Consider the following 21,865-nt stretch of genomic DNA (forward strand, 5'->3'; position numbering starts at 1 on the left):
AACTTTTCGAAAGGGCTTAATTAATGAGTGCTGTTGTTGCTTTGCTTTGTTTAAATTTGATTAAAATTTGTTTAAAGCTTGTATCTGTCGTTTTCAGAATTTCGAATGTGACGATTTTCAAAATATTGATCAATAAGAGTTAAATTTGATTGGATGGGTATTCAGTAACGATTAATTTCTATTAAATAGAAGGACATTTGGATAATTTTTAAAGTCACACTGTCACTGTTAAATAAGGTAGAGTTTGTTTAAATTTAGAAAATAAATAGGAAAGGAAAGGAAGTAATTTTTGAAAGCTCTTCGTGTATTTCTTTAGTTTTGAATGAGTTCTGTCACCATGCACTTGATAAATGTTTTTGACGAAGAAGCTGGTGTGAAAATTATTTATTAATATATATTCTCCTTGAAACACTTATACTAAATAATAACTGAAAGTGGTACTTGTCTATTTTAACATGTTAAAGAGAAGCTGATAGTTAAAATAATAACTTTTCGTGCTTATACTGTCTATAGTCAAGGCCGTCACTTAAGGAAGGAACATTGAAACTATAAGATATCGTTGTACATTTTTGGCGCCTTTGGGGACAACTGAGATCGAAATTACAATCTGTATGGTGGTAGGGTTCTATTAGCTCCATTCTGAACATACTAATACCTACGTCTAATATATGTTTTCAATATCTTCTTCATCTTAACTGGCGTAGACACTGCTTAAAACCGCAACCGCGACTGCAAGCGAGTGCAGTCCCCACTCGATCTCTCCAACAGAAGGAAAGTTTTTCTTTTCCTCTGATTTCATTGGCGGGTACTGAATTGAAAACCTTCTAAGCTAGATTATTCTCTTCTATCCGGATAACATTTCCTAGCCAGAACAGTCGTCTTTTAGTCTCATAAGCGTACGCCAGCAGGTGGATACTCTTATAGAAGATGGTATCTTTTATAATTAGCTCCGCAGATTGTATTAGCTTCCTTCAGCAATAGATTGAAGGTTAGTTCTGTACCGTACAAAGCAGTTCACTTTCTGGCGTAAGATTTAAAAAAATTGGTGGGGAATTTGACCATCCAACTCTATAACTAAGAAAGCTTAGTTATAAAGTGGCATCAAGTAAAGTGACCTAGTTGCGCACACTCAGTGACTATTTTAGCACTGAAAAGCTATAAAACGATAATGTGTTGGTCATTTAGGTGCAAAACAACAACGCAAAGAGAACAGTAATATTAGTGATGGAATTAAAAATAACATAACAGCATAATAAAATGTTGCATAGAAACATAAATAAGAAATATTGGTGCCACAGAGATTCATATAGATTAATATAGATAAAACCCGTACATGCTTTTAAAAACAATATACATACATATATGTATGTGTGTACTGGTGAAGCCCTGTATGTCATAAAATCAAAGTTTTAGTTTTGAGCTACGCACGCAGCTTGCCGTTTTCAATTATTAACAATTATAAAGGCCGACATGCATATTCAAAATATCATGCATATGTTTGCAAATCATACCCGGCATTGTTGTTATTCGCTGAGCTCTCTATGCTGCTGTACACAATAGTAGGGCATACTGAAAAACAACAAAGTACTTGCATACATATGCATTATTATTTGCATTGGAAGCCGTTTTCCCTTCGCACCGGCAGCGGTAGCAGGCGGCATGTCAAATTGTGATTAAAATTCTAAAATTTCGCGCTAATGTCATTATTTTGTATTTAATGATGCGTGTATACATTAAATTTTATGTCTGTGTACTTAGTGGCAACTCTTTCACTAATTTCCCTATTTACATGTGAGCGCACACACACTACATAGCCGCATATGGCCATTCATGTTTCTGACAATGCAATAAACTATAATTGCCGAAACGGAAGAGCGAAGTACTCGCTCGTATGCGCACGAACAATATAGCGCGAACAATTTCGGTGCATTTAATTATAATATCACTCATACGCCATGTCCATTGTGATTGGGTTGTGTGTATGGCTTTGTAGGCAGGCAATAAAGCAAATAATGCAATTAGTTAAATTAGTTGATAAAATTCGTTAGTTGTAGAATATAAATTTGTTGCTGTTTTCTGCGCGAACTATATTGTTGATTTTTTCAATCTTGAATATGCTTGTCGCTGTCACAGGCTTCCAAATGCGATTTATTCGTGCGCATACCATTATTTATCTAAATTGCTTAAAAGGTAAATTAGAGAAATTATATGTTCAATTTAATTTAATTGATGTTTAGCTGCTTACAATGAAGTGGGAAGTGCGCTTCTTTTTTGCGAGGAAGGGATAGGTCCAAATCTCAAACGCTGTGGGTCTAGTTTGCATATATACAGCCTGACAAATAGACAGATAGAAGGACAAGTATCAATCGACTCAGCTCGTCATGTCATTTATTTATTTATATAAATTGTATAGGGTCTCCGTTGCATGCTTTTCGGTGCTACAAACTTTATACCCATTTCAGGGTATAAAAACAGTTTTTTGTATATGTTTAAGTGTATTTTCAGAACATAGAATTTTAAAGCTTAGAAAACAACGCCTAAAACTATGTACAAGAAATATACGTATTATATTAGAACTGAAAAACATATTTTTTAATACATTTACGACTTCGTTTAGTAATTGTGTGAAGGCTTTACGCTTAGCTAATATAGTCCTCAAAGTGGTTAAAATACTCGACAACTTTGGAATAAGCAACAAAATGTTGGCTAAATTTAGGCACGAGTTAGCGAAGTCACACACCCAGTTAGATAACGAAGCTTACGTGTATGTTTAAAGTAAAATTTTTTCCCTGAATATATGCATTTTAAGCAATTTAGTTGCTTTACCCTACCATTGCATCAAAGCCGTTTACAAACACAATTAGATCGTTTACTGACTTGGTATAAGCCTTGTTCGCCTAATTGGAAATTTACCCTGAAATTTACTACTTCACACGAAATTACAAAGAGCTCCAACTACGCGTAATTGCGAAACATCGAAACGCATAAATAAAATTTTCAAAAGCACCTACGTAATTATGCAGTTACTCGGAATTTTCCAAATCGAAAAGTGAAACACAAAACAAAAAAAACACTAATAATTTGTAGTTATGCGGATTCGTTTCATCGGCTACGCCAATTAAGTTAAGTTGCAACGCCAACACCAAAACTAACAAGTGCCCAACAGCAACAAAAAGCATTAAATGGAGCCAGTGAATTTAACACAACCGCAAAACGACCGCAGGTACACTGTGAGACCTACGTACTTGTAGTTGTTTAAGCAAGAGTGCGTCAGTGTAACTTCGACAGGCCAACCCAAAACCGCAATAATAACAATAGAAATAGTTGCGAGTGGAGAGTGGAGAAGGTGTGCGGTGTGTTGTTAGAGGTGGCGAAAGTAGCTGTATAATTTGCTGTAAGCATTACCCTTGTTTTTGTTATTGCAACACTTGTATTGTTTCTGCCATTTCTGGGTAATAGAAAACCACAGTGATTTTCAAGCGGATCATTTATACAAACCGCAAAATTTTAATTACACCGACAATTGCACTTGAACGGAAATATTGTAAATTAATTTCTTTTATATTTTACCGCAAATAATTTTTTATGACTATGTCAGCGCAGGTGTTGCTTAAACATATACTGACTCGCTGAAATAACAGGAAGCGCATAATGTGTGCTTTAAAGTTTCCTGTGATCGCTTTTCTTGTGGTACACAGGACACCAAGACAGCTCAAGGATTTTGGAACGGTTTTAATGGAAAGTGGGAATTCTTTTGCGAAATTTCATCAAGTGTTTGCGTTTTTGTTTAAAAAAACATTAAAATAAAACTTTTTCATGAATGTGTAACATTTTAATAAAACATTGGGCTTCGGGATCCCGAACTTTCGGAATTGTGATTTCGGGATTCTGAAGTTTTTGAGACGTAAATACATTATTCACATATTTTGAACCATAGCTCGTATAATATAATCAAGAATAAAGTGTTTCACAGAACAACATTTACTGTGATAAGGAAATTTAAGAGTTATTGTTTATTCATGTACTGTGTAAATTCACTATAACTATAAGAAAATTATCAAAACAGGAAACAACTAGAAAATAGCCTACCTTTTTATACATATGTTTATACATAGATACATATTTAAAGAAAAAACATTTATAATTAATTAGTAAGAATCCACTCTTTTGCAAAACGACACATTTATATTGATGAATAACAGTAATAATATCGAAAAATTGGAGTCCCGAAATTTTTCGGGATCCCGATATTAGATAATTTTTTTCAAATCCCGAAACTTGGTAAATTTGTGCCTCCCTATCGATATGTATATTCAGTGAAAACTTTCAAGTCTGATTTTATTTCAAGTGTTAATACATACACACATATATAAATAAACTGAATGGTTTGGTTATTGTTATTGCAAGGCTAATTGCTGTTTCCCATAACACAATTACGTTACAAGTGCAAGTACTACGAGAGCACTTCAAAAGGTTAAGTGCTTCGCCTACACACATACCTACATATACTTCCGGGTACGAACCACACAGCGTAAATGGCGTACCGAAGAATAAAAAAAATCTAGTTTTCAGCTTTTAGTGTTGCTTTTGTTATTTTTTATTAAAAACGATATTCTGTGGTTGTAGAAGTAGTCACTGGTAATTAGAACTTTTAACCTGTTCGTTTGGTGTAAATGAGATTGTGGTGCAGGTGGGCAAGCGTCCTGACTTAGAACAACAATGCTGTTTGCAATAATATACATTCAATATCTAGAAACGATTTGTGTTTCCGTGTTTGTAATTTTTTTAATTGTGTTTCATTTTTGCAGTTTTTACTACACTATATTCCTTGGCTGTAACCGATCCACAGCCATTTGCATGTGGCGTGCAGCGGATATTTAAGGAATGCACTTGTAAACTTGAGATGAATATATTAGGAAATGATTATTAGAAAAATAGAATTTAAAGTCGTTTCAAAAGCTTCAAAACCTTAATAAATTTCTCATTATTCAAAAATAAGACGCAAGCAATGTGAGCGGGAAGTCAATACTATTGAAAAAATTACCTATATTCTTACAAATAAAATCTTATAACCAAATTTTTACCGTTTATCTTTGTCTTTTAAACAGATAATAAAAAACATAAGACCTTTAGGCGGATCACCTTCCCGTTAACTAAATTAAAAGTTCATATTTAGAGAGCCTTTCTAGGTGCTGGCTATCCACCAATTTTCCAGAGTAGACACATAGCAAAATAAAAACTTTCGCTTATTTTGACCCCATTTAATAATTAGTTGACAAAATTCGAGCTTGCGCATGAGTTTTGAAAGACACATATCTGATTTTCTAAACACCTAAATTACAAAATTAATTTTGTTTCTAAAATTGTTGGATTTTTTTCTAAAACGATTCATAGTTTCTGAGAAAGCGCCTTGGTTTTAACTTTTCCGTAAAAAGTAGTTGAGTTATTTCATTTAAATCGTTGGTTATATGAGAAGTATGCTACTGAACTTACACCGAAACTTTATATAACAGCTCGCACGATTCGCCAATTATAGTCGATTCGAAAGTAATTGAGTGGAAGAGTACAAAACTTTTATAATAAACTGGTAGTGGGTGCACAGGTTGCCCAATGACTTAAAAAAAAGTGGACTGTGCCACGGCAATTTGCCAATTTCCTATGCTGTGATTTATGTTTGCACTAAAGCAAATTCACTTAAAAGTCAATAAAAGCGCTATTAAATCGTAAAGTAAATGATAGAGTGCCGCCGCTGTTGGGGTGTTTACGCTGCACACACGCACGGCCGACAACAATAAACAGCACAGTGAGCGAGCATGCAGCTCACCAATGCAAACAACTGCCACACATGCACATATATATATATATATAAATATACAAATATGTAGGCACATAAGTGAGTTGGCATGCAGCGCAACGCATGACTTGAACTTTGCGTTTTTGTAGCCTTCGCGCATGCACGCAGGAAGTGTTGAAAATTCTGGTTTTTCGTTTTTTGCGCCACTTAACAAAATGCTTATATCCGCCGCGCTGAAACTGCACCAAAGTGCACCGTAAGCCCAGAGCGTTATTACGCTGAAAAGTGCGAAAGCGTTTGGCGGCCAAAACGCTAGAAAGCAGGTGCAATCACAAATGTTATAATATGTACATGTCTGTGTGTTGGGAAGTGTGGCGTAGCTACATAACGGCAAATTAACGTTGCGTTGCTTGTGGTGAAGTGGGCAGTCGGACGAAATGCGCTGCTCCGAATACCTAGCGGGTAGAGTTAAAACTGCATTATGCACGCAGACAAGTACACTTGCAGCGCCATACCGGTGAGTGGCTTAAGCGCGCCGAGCCCTATAATTAACTCACGAGGCACGGAACTGCGAGTGTGGTGCTCGCACCTTGCAACACAATGCGGCAGTAGTTGGCTGTGGGTATGTATGCTAATAATCGCCGGTGTATACAAGAAAATTGCAAGCACTCCCGATTGTTGCACACTTTTACTTACATGTGTTGTGGCGTTTCAACTTTAAGGTTTCGATTTTGAAGTGCCACTAAAGTGATAATTATGCATATAAACTTGAACAAAGGTAGACTGTAGAAATATATATTTCGCTATAGCTAGATAGGATGTAGTCAAATTTCTTTTCAAAACTTTTTCAATACATATTTACCTTAAATTTTTTGGAAGCTGTCCGCAATCCCACAGATACATTTGAACAAATGATTGAAATTTAAATAAATTTATAGGTATTCAAGAAATTTGTATTACTGGCGTATTATATGCCAAAATTTCTCAAAGCAGTGTAACTGAAGATGAAGCTATATGTTTGTCCGTCTTCTTATTTTATCTACATATCTGGTTTATCACATTATTTAACTTGATAAGTGTTGAGAAAGGTCTAAACTCGAACCACTTCTGGCAAGAAGAGTCTGTCATTGTACCTTTAAAAGGTTTCCACTTACTTATGGTTGTCAAATATGGTTTTAAAGGATTTAAATTCCTTTAAATTTTCTTTCCACAAAAAATTATTAATTGATAATTCTGAAAAATTTTTACTGAAGAGTTTTTTCAGTTAGTTTTTTTTTTAATTTATACGAAAATTCGGTACTTGCATAGTAATTCATTTCTCACATAACCGTGCAGGTAGTTTGGGGTTCATTATTTTGATTTTGATTTACGAAAGATTCCCACACATATTGTATTATGAATAAACAATACGCTTTCGATTTGATATACATACATAAAGGCGGAAATTATTTCACTCACATGGAAGAGCCAGCAATGTTAGTTTAGATACCAATCAGTTCAGTGCTGACATATTTTCATGGTTTAGAATAATTCGCTGGGATGCTAAGCAGTTAGGGATTTTCTATGTTATAAATTTCAGTTATTGAAGTTATAAATTTTTTCTCTTAAATTATTTTGCTGCTATATTTTACTATAGCTTTTCTAAAAGGCTCCCTATATTTCTCTCCATAGTCTCTTAACGAAAACAATGACTATATTTAGAAATAAAATTTTTTGTTGCTAATAAAGCATAAAGTTTATATGATTTTGCGGTAGCTACCAAGAAAGATAAAAATGAAGACTCTTTTAAAAATAACTTATCTTGTACATGGACAATTTCTACCAAAGAACGTGTAAGCCTCCTGCTTCCTCACTCTAACGGAGTGGCGATTTGCGCTGAATTCCTGAGAAACACACTTTCCGCCTATTGCTTAATTTTTGTAAAGCCGAAGAAAGAAAACACAGTCAGCAGAAAATGAAAGCGGGACCTACAGAAGAGCAACGCGAGGGTATATTGCGCGGATTAGTAAATTAGAACAGCCTTACCTTAGATTTGCAACTCAGAAGCTTTCGATAAGTGCGAAAGTGTGTTTTCTTCTACTTTCTTCCAATTTGACTTCCACTTAGTCCAGTTTTTGCAGCGAAACTCTTTGTGCTTGTTCAGCGCACAATCTCAGTGAGCGAAGGCACTTAAGTGAGTAATGTTGTTTAAGTCTCTTCGGCCTGTAGTTACGCGCATATACGGACGTTCCATTAGCTGAGTAGTTCATGGCTAGAAGGATAGGGAAACAAGTTTTTGGAACTATGAAGCTAAGACTTTTTTGCTGCTCAAATGCGAAGCTTGGAGGCTTCAGTTCAAACATATTGCCTTTATTTAAGTTAATTGTGTATTTCTGGTGCTTTCTGATTGCTGAAATGTTATTTTGTGATAATTTATTTTTTTTGCATCCCTCCTTAAAGGTGAAGTAAAAGCTCTTACTTTTTAGAAGCGAGATAAATTAAGCATTTTTCATCAAAGTTTAGACAGAACAGCTAAAGACATTATGTGTAAATGGCGTACAATATCACTATTCAACAAATCTGAAGAAAAAATTTACTAACGGTGAACTAATTACGAATTTGGCTTTAAACATTTTCCATCATGTAGAGTAATTTTTGTCAGACTTTGACTACAAGACAAAAAATCATACGTGTTGGGAAGCTTTAGCAACACAAAATTAGCAAGAAACAGCCTTTAACATCGCAGTCGCAAAATAACTGTAAACTAGACTATTACATTGAAATACACTTTCCTGGTTCAAATACTTCTAATATGCTAAACATTAAAGGTTAGTTAACTACATACATATATACCAAGTGCAAGAAATTTTTATTTTGACAAACACATGTTAATATATGTATATGTATGTATGTATGTATTCCTTATCTTAAGCTTTACATATAATATAACAGTTTCCACACAAATAGCGGAGCGCACTGTAGTGCTCTTATAATAACAGACAAATGCATACCTCCACACATTCATATGCATATATGTATATGTTCGTACAAGCTGCTAGAGCCGTAGGCACAAATTATCTTTCCAGTAAAAAAAGCATACATTTCAAGTGCCAACAAAGCTGACAGCTTGCAATAAAAGCAACAGCAACCGTTTATAAACAATCCCTTTATGCAGCACAAAGGGGCAGAGGAGAGTTGAAAAAAATCCTAAACAAAGCATTAACAACCCTCACAAAGGCGAGTGTATAAACACTTTTCGAGCGATTGCCTCCGATTTGCTCTGTTGCCACTTCAAAGTGAGTGAGTTTTTCCTTGTATTCTGTGTTTTTTGTGTTTTTTGTTGGTTGTTGCTATTGTTCTTGCAGTTTTTTACCTCATCGTTTTCATGTTGCAATTTTCGTCTTGCTGCCGCAATTTCAATTCCCCCTTTTATGCAAAACTGCAGTGGCACGAGCAACACCAACAACAATAACAACTGTCAGGCGCAGTGTGCAGCTCTGCAGGCACGACTACTCCTTACCTTCAATTCTGTTTTTTTTTAATTCCTTATATTTTTTGTTGCTTTCTTCCTTTTAAATACACCTTTGCGTTTCATTGCAATTTCAATTGCTTGCGAAGCCTTTGTTCTAAAATTGCTAACAAATTTGTTTTCCTTTTCTGTAACACCGCATTGTTTCTTGCAGCGTACTCTTTGTCCCTTTGTTGGGCTACAATTCAATTTTGTAACTATCTTATCGAGAAGCGCACAAAAAACGGCAGAAGTGTAAAAGTGTTAAGGCTGCACAAGCATGCTTTTCTAATGGCCAGCTGTAAAGAATAGACAATTGCTCTTCAAAACGCAAGTAATTTCATTTTCCGGTATTTTATGTGTGCGCTCTCGAGCTGTCGGGCGATTTCCCACCTTAAATGCAGTTCAAGCCATTGTTTAAGCGCATTAAGCTACTGAGGTGCACCTGGGCGTATACTTCACATCTGCCTTGCAATGTGATGTATTCATTTTGTTCGGCATGTAATCGTTGTTGTTAGTGTTTTTAGTCTTTGAAGTGATTAAATAGTTAGTATTGCGACATTTTTTCTTATCTGGATGATATTAAAAGTTATTTAGTAAGTAAATAGAAATGAAATAATATTACTAATTGAGAAACAAGAAAAATGTAACTTCACCTGTACTGGAGCTAGAGTACGATACCGATTAATAAAACCTTTCCATACAAGGACTTGATTTTGATCGATCAGTTTATATGTTAGCTATATGCTTTAGTGGACAGAACTGAACAGTTTCGTCGAAAAAGACGAATAGCTCCTTAATAAAATAATGACGACTGAAAAATTTCAGGTTGATATCTCAAACATTGAGAAACTTGTTCCCGTATATTCAGACGGACAGGTGAACGTGGTTTAATTGACTTAGCTAGGGTTAATAGGGTTCCGACATTTGCTTCAGCTTACAAAATGCCAAAGGTTGAAACCAGACATTTACAATACTTTCATTCTAATAGCAAATTTTAAAAATTCCATAAAGCTTTCATAATATTATTCTTTCAATTATCATTATCGAAAAGACATTCTTTAATATCTTCCAGAAATGAAAGCAAACTCTCTCTCTGTTACTATTATTTTACTCAAGTCTAGGTGAAAATGCAAAAACCTACAAGCATATTTCTTTTAAAGGAGCACGCTAAAAAGTATGCAACATTTTAAAAGTTTAAATTTTCAGAGTGATGATGATTTTTTTCAAAGAAGCATATTTTTTTCTTACATTACCTACACCTTTTCTTGAACACATTTTATACCCTAAATTATAGACTTAGTTTGCTACCTTTTCACTTACAACATATGCCTTCCACACATTTATAATCTTCTTTGTTAGAAAATTTGCTTTAAAACGCATACATTACTCATTAGGCCTTGAACTTTGGGTACATAAATCACTTTGCTGAGCTTTCACACACTAACCCTAACTTTTATAGCGGAAGCCTTGCTTTCATCTACCTTTATGCACTCCTTTAGTAACTGTACAAACATCTTAGCAAACAAAAGCAACTAAAAGTGTAGCTGACCCAAGTATTTCGGTCATTAGGTAATACTCAAAGAGAAACTTAAGCCCCAAAAAACATGTTACTACACAAAGACAGCACTTGCACACACACACACACACAAACACCGACAGAGCCACAGACATAAATATATGTTCTTACGGCGGCACTTGAAATGAATACCAACTAATTTAAACCCAAGCTGCGGTGAGTTGGAGCGTTGATATTGCTGCTGAATAACCATTTTGGGCAGCCAGTTGAGTTTCGGTGAGCCCCATTAAACGCTGAAATACTAAAAGTACACTAAAAAGTTGAAGCTGCTCTAAGAGCTGGCAGCTATGTTATCCAATAAGCGTACGCACGTAGTTACACGCACTAAGTGTGTGTGAGTGTGTTTGTGTAAGCAGAAGACATGCGTTTGCTCGTAACGCTTCTCAAATACCTGATTAAATGTTGTAATTTGTTGTTATTTTACCTTTTTGCCATTTACCGTTACAGCTACGCAGTCTCGCTTGAGCTGCCCTTTTACAGCAACAATTTGTTGTTGTTATAGTTGTTGTATTAGTGCCTTTGTGGCTATCACAAAGGTCATTAGCAAAGTGTTGAAACTTAGCAGTGGCCCACAAACGAGTTCTGAGAGTTCACTGCAGAGATAAGTGTAGTTAGTTGCTAAATATAGGGTGTATTAAACAAAAATACAGTAATGTTCCTTCAAACTGCGCCATTTGTTGCCCAGTCAAATATTTGTTGAATTTCAATATTCCATTTTGGATCATTTCGCCGAAGGCTCGGAAATTTTATGCTTCATACAGAAAAATGTGCGCCTGTCTATGCTCAAACTCTCTCTCTCTCACTCTTTCATATGTCTAAAGTTCCACTCCTTGTTGCTAGCTTCCCAGCCATTTCGCTTCTTGTACACACTGCTGAATAATTCAGCAACAAAGTGGGGAATGATTTTAGCTCGAATTCGTTTCAAGTGGCCGAGTGCCATGGTGAAATATTAAACACAAATTCACAGTTAGGTAACTGTTGTCGGTAGGTTAACTTCTGGTTCGGATAAGGTAAATGCGCATAAATTTCCCATTAAATGTTGCGAAATTTTGAAAATGATCTGCCAAATCGGTTTATTATTTGGAAATATACAGAAAATTTGGCAATTCGAATGCGATTGCTTATGCAAAAATTAAAGTGAAAGGGATGAAAGGAGGAAAAGGGAATGTTTTTTTCAGTATTCGAGTAACAATGAGAGAAATCTGTTGCCAAAAAGTGTACAATTTCTTTTATAATATGAGAGGTGAAGTCTAAGCGTTAAAAGAACGAATCTATATTGAATATTGAACAAAAAAAATATTTTTTTTTAATACCCACTATTTAATCGAATTAGGTGAATTAGTAAATTATTGTCAACCTGGAAAATTGCTAGGGTCTGACCAAATCCGATTCCATAACCTAACTTTATGGTTATGTCAATATTTACTTGACTCTGAGTTCAGTTCTTAGCCATACCATAAAACCTTGGTTTATACCCTATGTGTAAAGTATAGATTTCAGACCCTTAGCTGGCTCAGATAGTTTATTAAAATGTTTGGACTTTTTTAGGGAACATGCATATTCAGAAATCTTAAAGAAATGTACGCATTAAGCTGAACTACGTAGCGGATGGCTGTTCTGAGCAAGCAGTTCGTTTTTCAACAGAAATACATAATTTTTTATGTATGTGATGTTGGAGCGGATGTCGCTGAAAGACCAGCATAAAATGTTTGTTTTCAACTTTATTAAAGCCACACACACACACACTTTTGCAGCAACTAGGCAACTAAATTGTGTCTATTCAATTAAAGTGTCAGCCAATCACGTCACTTTGAAGCCTCTTTTAATTTACTCACTTCATTTGCTTGCAGTTTATTACACAATAGTGGGTATTTATTCGAAATATTCTCGCTTCGCACTTTAAAATGATTTAAAAGGCATTACAATTATACACGGTGTGTGTCGGTATGTGCAAAGCTAAGTGTCACAATTACTACAACTCAGCCACACCCATGCGCCCCCTCGGCATGCCGTTTCCGTACAATCTATACAATTTTCTTGTTTCCTTGAGCTTCCGGCTCTTAACCTCATTAGTCTCACCGGCGCGCTGGCTCGCTGGCATTTAATTGTGAAAGTGAATTTATTCGTTCCTTCATTCGAGCATTCATTCGTGCCATGCTGCCTTCCTGTCGGCCGTTTCTCTTATTTTTGGTTGCGCTGTTTAATTAGGCTGTGCATACAATGTTGAGTAAGGTAAAATGTATCCTTCCGTGGCCAACGTGTGCCCCGACAGCGTCCGCCACTGCTGTTATGTATGAGAATGTGCTTGTGTTTGTTTGTGCGCGCGTGTGTGTGTGTATTGGCGCGCCTTTGTTTCTCGGTTGCCGTTCAAATGTCGATTCACAGTGCTCCCACACACATACTTGTGAAGCTATACAGAGATTTATACATAAATATGTATGTTTGTGTGTGTATGCAAGTAGGCAGTGTACTTTTGTTGAATGGACATGCGAATAATGATGTACATTATTTCCGTTGTGAGTGAATTTCATTTCCTTTAATTTTCCGCAATTGCCATTTTGCCATACAGTGTCTGAAATTGCCAGCATTAATGTTGCTTCTTCTGCTCCTCCACACAACACCTCACTCACTTGCTCGCTCATCACCTGAAGCATCCATCCATCTTGCGTAAGTCCATTACCTGCAATCTTTAGGCGTGGCTCCACTACTATTTGTACAGTTATATTGTTCCCATTCCATTTGTACCGCCTTCACCTTATTTGCCTTCAATCGGAGTCGTTTGTATGCATGCTGTGTGTCTGTATGTATATGTGTTAGTGTTGCCGCATCAGTATATTTGAAAGCTATAGAATGTTTCCCTGCGGCGCCAACTATCTGCACCCATTTGATGACTACTCAGTGTTTCTGCTTTTGTTTTCTTGTTGCGCTTATTTTATAGCACATTCATCGGGATATTGTCGGCTCGAAAGGTACAACTATTTACTTAAATATCAACGAGTAGCCGTTTCGTGTTGCTGTCGGCTTACATTGAAGGGCATAAAAACACGCGCTGCGCATAAATGCGGTAAAGAGATTAAGTCATTGTCTGTGCAACATGAAGCAACAAAGCGTCTGAACAAATAAAAGCAAATCTGTTTTCATAATCTGCCTTTCTTGGAGGGATGGGTGTTAGTGGCCTCAAAAAAAATATTTCCATATAATAAGCCTAAATGTAGGCAATAATATTGATTTTGGCAGTTATATGGAATGTTGCCTACATTTAGGGTGCTACTAATATCAAAAAACAAAAATTCACCTTATTTCTTCAACACCCGTTTCGTATCGGAATAAGTATCAAAAAACTAGTGAAGACCAAACAGTAATAATATATAATAATAATGTCTCGGTTCGAAACCAATTTTTTTTCAATTATTAGGATATGATTAGTATTTATGTCTTTGGATTCCTTAAAAACTTTATGTTTGGAAGTATCAATAGCCACTATAAGGTTTATCTACCCCAAACCAAAAATTTCAACCGCCGTGGCTGTAAACACTTGTAATTTTCGTCAAACAGCGTCTATTGCTGCTTATATTCAGGCGCTCTGCCGCAACTTAAGGAAGTTCTTGTTGAACACTTTTCCCGAATAAAGCCAAAAATGTGCCGACAGTGACTCAGTCACTTATACACTCTCTCACTAAGCTACAACTGCGCTACTCCATTGCCATCAGCTATAAGCACAGCAAACACTATCACTCAAAGCCAGCAGCAGTAACAGCATTGAGCATCCACAGACATCGCCTTGCCGCCAACATCGTTAACGCCACCATTTCCATAACTGTCAGACGCAGCAGAGGCGTCGTTCACAGCAGCGACAGACAACAGAAAACAAAAACAATCACAGCACAGTTGTTGTAAACTTTCGACGCACTATGCAACACCGAGTCTAGCAGTGAGTGATCCTGCACTGCGTAGTGACATCAAAGGCATACAGTAGTTATGTGCTTACTGGCGAAACGAACAAGTGCCGCGTGTAACGACAAAGAGCTGTAAATGAAATGCAAGTGCGTTGTCTGTGTTAATAACGCAAGCTTTTGTACTAAGTATCTTTTATGTAGTATAAGTATCTAGGAACAATTGTTCTTTTTGTTGCTATTTGTTTGCCTTCGTCTGTTGCGCGTGGCGACAATACCGGAAGTAATACTCATTTTCATTATGAGCGCGTCACATGTACACCCATACTCACTTCATAGTATTGCTTACTTGTAACGATTACTTAGGAGCGTGAGCACTGGCGGCGGCTTAAGCTTCTGTTGGACAATATTGCTGTTTATCGTGTTGTGTTGCATTGCCTGTTCCATGTATTGCTGATGTATCTTAACACTTCAAGTTGTTATGTTCTTTTAGCGCTCATTGTTTCTTTTGTTTTTTTTTTTGTTATCTGCCAACAAAAAGTTGGTCCACGACCTGTGAGTTATTTGTCTGTGTAATACTCTAAATAAGTATATGTTTATTTTTATAGATATAAGTGTGTAAAATTCTTTCGCAAACTATATTCTAGAATTTTATAGACATTTTGTTTTGGAAAACAGCCAAATTTATGTCCAAATAATATAAACCACATATTTTTTGAAAGTTTCCAGTCTTGTTTGTTTTCCAATCGCTTCGATCACAGAGAAACATTTGAATTAAAATTATATATTTTTTTATGATGTCGTACCTTAATTACCGTCAGATGTGATGATCACTAATTTATTTAATAGGACCCCACTTGAAAAATAAATTCCATAAAGTAATGAACAAATAAAATCAGCTTACCACAAACTCAAATGTATTGTTCTTGAGAGCTAATTACCTCAAAGCTCAACTTCTAAAACTCGACTTTTTTAGAGTTTATTTGAATAAAAACAGGTCTGAAACTAGACCCGCAAAATATTTATTCATAGATTTTTTGTTGCCTAATTGTGTGTTAATTCCACGATCGGACCAAAAGACCTCAATCTTTCGCTAAAACCACGAGATGTTTGACAACGTAGCTGAGCACTCTGCATTCAAAAAACGATCACTACTTGTGTGATACGTGTTTATGAATATTACGTGAAAACTGTCCAATAATTTATAGAATGGCGATCCAAAAATGAGCCGAAATCGAAAATCTTAAAATTCACTGACCGCATTGAAGACAGCCGAGCCTTAAAATAAAAGTATGGGAAATTTAAATAAGCATTGGCGTACTTATAACGGTGCAAATTACTTGTAAACCTATTTTGACGGCGATCATAATGATTTATAATTTCTAGTCCGGTTCAAATTTGATCTGATGGTATACAAATATTTTCACTATGCATATACATAATATAATAACGAAAATTTCCACAATTTTGTAAATATTGCACAGTTGTGTTGTTATTGTACACAGCAATTTTATTTAAAAATCAATTTTTCTGCTTATCTCATTCATAAACTGAACTTTTGGCCTCACTGGCTGGACAAGACCTCATTTCCATACCACAGAGAGAAGAGTATGCTCTTTATATATTTGCGCAAACACAACAAGCAGTTGCACTGTTAAAACGCTATCATTTGTATGTGTGAGTGTAGATTTGTATATATTTGCGCTTGCTACATGCTTAACAGTATGCCACAAAAGTGGTCAACAAGCACACATTGCAGATGTTTTACAAATAAGAGATAATTGTCTCTTTATGTGCCAGCGTGTGTGCACGCTTTTGGTCGCTGTGCATATATTCGGCGGTATTTGTGTATTTATTCAAAATTAAAGCAATAATAAACTCTAAGAGCGTGGTATGTGAAGCAACCACAAGCACTCAATAAAAATCGAAAATGTGTGTATTTCAAAACTGCTAGACTGCAAACAACATTTCGGAATATTTTAAATTTTAATTAAAATATCGATGTTTGGCCTGTTTAAAAAAGAGATAATTATTCAATTAAAGTTCAACTATATTGCGGTGAATTTCAAAAGGCATTGAAAGACAGCAGACGCATGCAACAGCACATACACACGCTCACACACGCGTCTGCAACGTCGAATGCAGTCGTCTATGCCGGCAGGTCAGGTGTCATTGGCGGAGTTGATCAGTGACATGAAATGGAGCTGATTTCAGCTGCCATATTTAGCGCTGGATTTATTGAATTGCCTGCAATGAATACACATATTTGATCAACGCGTAAGTCTGTCTGTCTGTCTGCGCGCATTTAATAGTGTTCAGGCATGTGGAATGCTTTATTCAACCGCCATTGAAGTATTACAATTAATTAATTTAATTAAAAGTGGGCATTCAATTTGAAATCTCGCCTGGCAACAATGTCCAGCGCTGCCCGGAAACGCCAGCCAGAGACAGCTGTGCAATGCAACGCTTGCATTTCGTTGCCAACAACAATGTGTTATTGCGCATGTGCGTGTGTTTCAGCCGCTGAATTGGCTGCTTTGCTTATCTGTTTATGTCCGTCGTAAAAGTATGTGTGCTTTTTAAAGGTTTTATTGATTGATGCAAGCAAAAGTGGTGAAGCATTGGTGAATAAAGTGAATATGTTAAATGAGAAATGATTTGTTTTTTGATTTAAATGTAAAGTTATTTTTCTACAGACAGTTTTTCATTCATAAAAGTTAAAGTTTACAACTTTCGATAATGGCTTGATACCACAATCGGTTGGCTAAAGGCTTCATATTCCAAAGAGAATTGTATTGTCGATTTATTCCAAAAATCAAATAATATTTAAATATTATAAAGAACGATTTAACTAAAAAAATAAAATTAAGCGACTTTGTATTGATGGAAACACTTAACACAGTTATTCAAGACTTTCGTGACTATATCTGGACCTAAATTAGAATGATTTTATTGTTATGGACCTTGAGAACCTAAATCTTGATTATATTTTTCTTATAACATAACTGCCACAGTTCAGTTGAAGTGTTAATACCAGTTTTCCTAAAGAAATAATTAATTTTCATCCACAAAAAGTACTCTAGAAAAATCTGAAAAAAGCTTTTCTAGTACAAGCAATGATATCGCTACCTTAAAATTTTCATAGAACTTTCATTCTATCGTTCAGTATGTACATTATTTTACTGCTCATAAATTTAAAAAAAAAAATTAAAAGTGCAAAGAAGCCTGTTAGTTATATTTAAAATATCAATTTTTCATTTCTTAACCAAACAAGTTGCTGCAACAGCCATCAGTTTCATTTGCAACAACTCTTATCGGCACTCACGCAGTCGAGCTCACTGAGAACCTAAGCCCGCAAATATAGTTACAAATTAGGTTCAGGCCCTTATCTAGGCGCAACGTGCAAATGTACTTGCTGGCTCACCTGCTACACTCAGGTCCATGCGAGTAAAAAATAACTGGGATTGGCTCTGCGAGTTCTAGCTAAAAGTGAACGGTGTGGCGTCAACGTCAGAGTTGTGGTTGTCGTTGATTTTGGCACTTCGCACTAACGCAGTGTTGCCTGCCAACCTGTCGCGGTGTCGACATGTTGTTGTTGTGTTGTTGTAGCTCGGTTGTGCCCACAAAGACTTATAGCCGAAATCCATCAAAATGACAAGATAACGTGACAACCTAGTAGGCAGACAAGCAGCGAAGTAAACAGCTGAGCAAACAAGCATTGCGACAACACGACAGACAACGAAGCAGAGCGATAAAAAAGAGGGAAACGAAAAATAGACGAAGTCACCGTTGAACACTGAAAGTGTTGTCCTAATAAATGGGCATGCCACTTTGTAGAGTACTGCAAGGTAACGGTATGTGATAAGAATTGTTTCGATTGCTTCTATGTTGCGATGATTGTATTTTGTTTTTGAAAGCAACCATTTTAAGGCATAAAATATAAAATTATTACATAATAGAAACACTTGGTTAGGTAACGGCTTTTTGTCAAGGAATTTCGTAGCAAATTTTATAGGATTTCCTCTACTTTTCTATACTCTTCGTATATGCTTCGCTTGCTTTCGCTTTGTTTTCTGCTGCAAATTGCTCATTTCTTTCATTTATGTGGCGTGAATTTGTCTTGAAAAGTAATTTTTTATAAGTTTACAGTTATTTTCGTTTTTACGTGTCGAAAATGAAAATCTGCGTTTGTGGCATGCAACACCAACTTGTGCCACTTTGGTTACTGCAACAGTACGCCTACAACAACCAGCGCAGTCGCAGCCTCCACCATGCAACAGCCAACGTTGGCATTTAGTTTGCGGCAGCGTTTAGTTTTTATTTTGGCGTGGCGCTTGTAGTTAAGCTTGGCGTTTGCCTGCCACAACTCGTAAATCTCGAGCAAACTTCCGCCGCTTTCACATTTATCAAAATGGCAGCGCGACGCCAGCTATGTGCCACCAGGCGCCTGTTGTTGCTAACACACATTGTTTACCTTTTTTGCTCTCGTGCGTTTTTGCTGCTTTGACTTAGCTGTTGTTGTTGTTGGGTAGCTCAGCTGTCGTTCCAGCGAACTAGCAACTTATTAGAGTTGCAACATTTGGGCTAATATGGCGCTGCTTGGCAGAAGAGTGAAAAAATTGTGTCATTTATTTTATTCACAGTTGAGTGCAGTACTTTTCCTTCGAAGAAAAACTATTTTTGTGTTAGTATTAGTGTGTTGAAGAAGTGCTGGCGGTGCAAGCTGAAGAAGTTCAAGTTGAGAAAGGATCAAAGTTGCTATACTTCAGGGACTATGTTATTGAATAAAATAAACAATATTTAAAGTACACAAGGCTACACGATGTTATATACAGTGGAATGCAATCACATATTTATATTTACATGGGTTCATATAAAATAAGGAACTTTTAAAATAAATGCACGTTATTTATTAACATCTTCTCCAGTGCCTGAAAAGTGTTAATAACTGTTATATTGGACCAAAGGCCTTTTTCTTCATTGTCATAGACAACGTTCAATCGGTTAGACCCAAGTTTCACTTTATTAAAAAAATGTTATTTTTTCATGTAACTGGAGTTGCCACCTATTAAACTTTTTTTATATTTTTTTTGTGAATGTTTCTTTTATTTGATGTTGCAAAAATTCTGAAACATCAAAATAATGTGAATAATGTTTAAAGAATTTTGGGTTAAGGAAATGACGACAGGTTACTAACAGAATTGTACTACATGTCAACAGAGTGGCTTCTATTTTTCTCTCAAAAGTATTTTTTATTAGAATAATTCAATTTCGAAAAAAATATCTTTGGAATTTATAGCGAATCTCAAACATTGCTTATACCTTATTTGATTTACCGTTCATATTTTGCTCTACACAAAACTCGATAACGGTAATTAAGTCTTGAAAGTATTAAAAAATATTTTTTTCTAACTTAAAAAAACAATAATTTACAGATTTTTTAATTAAGTCTCTAAACATTTGCAAGAAGCGATAGCTGTGTTGTTGTAAATATACATTATATGCCTTCGTAATTAGTTACACAATGAGGTAACGAATAAAAATACTCTAGTATACAGACAAATACACATTTGGCCCCCCATACCATCTCGGAATGCGCCTCAGCCTTATATGCACCCAGTCGAAAAATACTAATGAGTCTGACAGCTCAAGGTGTGTGTTGCCACAAGCAGCTGGCAAGCGAACACATGCACATACATATGTGTAAACAGAAATGAATTGCCAATACATACATAAGTTCCTCGCCTTATTGAAGTTGCATGCCACAGTAGCAAGGGAAGGCCGCGGCAGTGTCAAAATAAAGTGCATAGCTTGTATGTGGCAAGCAACAATTGCTAGGCTTGTCGAACAACATGTAAAACATTATGAACTCACATCAAAGTGGCTGCCACCGCCACCGCTGAGGCCACGCTGATAGCTTAAGGGTGTTGGTGATGTTGCAGTTGTTGTTGTTGCGTGTTTAAATTTCGTTTGCATCACTCCACTCAACATTTGCTTACGTGCACGTGTGAGGAAAGTTCGCGTTGCAAGTGCCGCTGTACAAATATTTTACAGGAAATGTGGGGAAATAAAAAAATTAAGAAAATGAGAAATATTTTCGCAGTTTTCATTCTAAAAAGTTATAAATATTTGCAATGAAAAGTTGCTAAAATTTCAAACATTTATTTTAAGTCTTATGATTCTATAAATTATATTCTACATATTCGATACCCAGGTTGCAAAGATTTTTCTACGTAAAAAAATAAGTTTTCGAACTTTATGATTTTCAAAAAATAAAAACGATGTGTACTTTCCCAAAAATTTGCGACGTAAAGGCGATTTATAGATTATTTATATATTCAAATATTTATTTAATTTTATTTACTCTTATTAGGGAAATTTACAACAATTGTATGTTTATACAAATCCAGATGCTGTGGCAACTGTGTGTAAACCGCCATCAAAGAAGCTGGTAAGTAAGAAAATTGTAGCAACACGAACAAAAAATCCAAATAATTTTTGTGGAAAATTTATTTTAAGGCTTGAGTTTAGAAAATCGAAAGAAGTAATGAAGTGTACAAAATTAAAAAAAAAATGTTTTGAAAAATTGAAATAAAGAGAATTTTAATTTTTTAATATTATATGGAAGAAAAACCTTAAATGTGAAAACAGCTAAGATGATTAAGGAGATTTTAAAAACAAAAATTTTTAAATCAAATTTTAAATATTATTTATTTTAAATTTTAGACCAAATTTATTTTCAGAACGTTTATAGAAAAAAGTTTAATGTGAAAGTGGAAAAAATACTTAAATATCAAAATACGATTAAGGAAGTTTTCAAAATTGTGAAAATGGATTTTGAAAATTTTAAAAATTTTTCGAAAGTTGTTTAGTAAAAAAAATTTAAAAGAAAAGCCTTATGTGTCAAGCAATAATCTTTAACTGAAAACGCTAATATGAAGAAAATACTTAAAAGCCAAAACAGATAATAATGTTAAGAAATGCTATGTTAAAAGCATTATAACAGCGTAGTCAGAAGTGCTGTGGGCTTACATGTTGAGCTCTATGGTTTCTCTAGTTCCCTGAGCAGTATTTTATTTAAAAAAAAAATATTTTTGATGTATTTGATAAAA

At 35.4% G+C, this 21,865-nt stretch overlaps 1 protein-coding gene across 22 annotated transcripts in view; it reads left to right on the plus strand.

The window, feature by feature from the left end:
* The window catches only part of LOC105232701 (collagen alpha-3(IX) chain), a 382,089-nt gene that overhangs the window by 216,503 nt on the left and 143,721 nt on the right, over nucleotides 1-21,865 (plus strand). For 20 of the 22 annotated variants that reach the window (XM_049457510.1, XM_049457513.1, XM_049457505.1 and 17 more), the window contains one exon: nucleotides 21,127-21,204. The exons of the other annotated variants lie outside the window; for them this stretch is intronic. In XM_049457510.1, coding sequence (XP_049313467.1) covers nucleotides 21,127-21,204 — 78 coding nt within the window. The remainder of the gene's footprint in view (nucleotides 1-21,126; nucleotides 21,205-21,865) is intronic. 22 annotated transcript variants of the gene reach the window in all.

This window comes from Bactrocera dorsalis, chromosome 5 (assembly GCF_023373825.1).
Source record: "Bactrocera dorsalis isolate Fly_Bdor chromosome 5, ASM2337382v1, whole genome shotgun sequence".
Taxonomy (NCBI): Eukaryota; Metazoa; Arthropoda; class Insecta; order Diptera; family Tephritidae; genus Bactrocera; species Bactrocera dorsalis.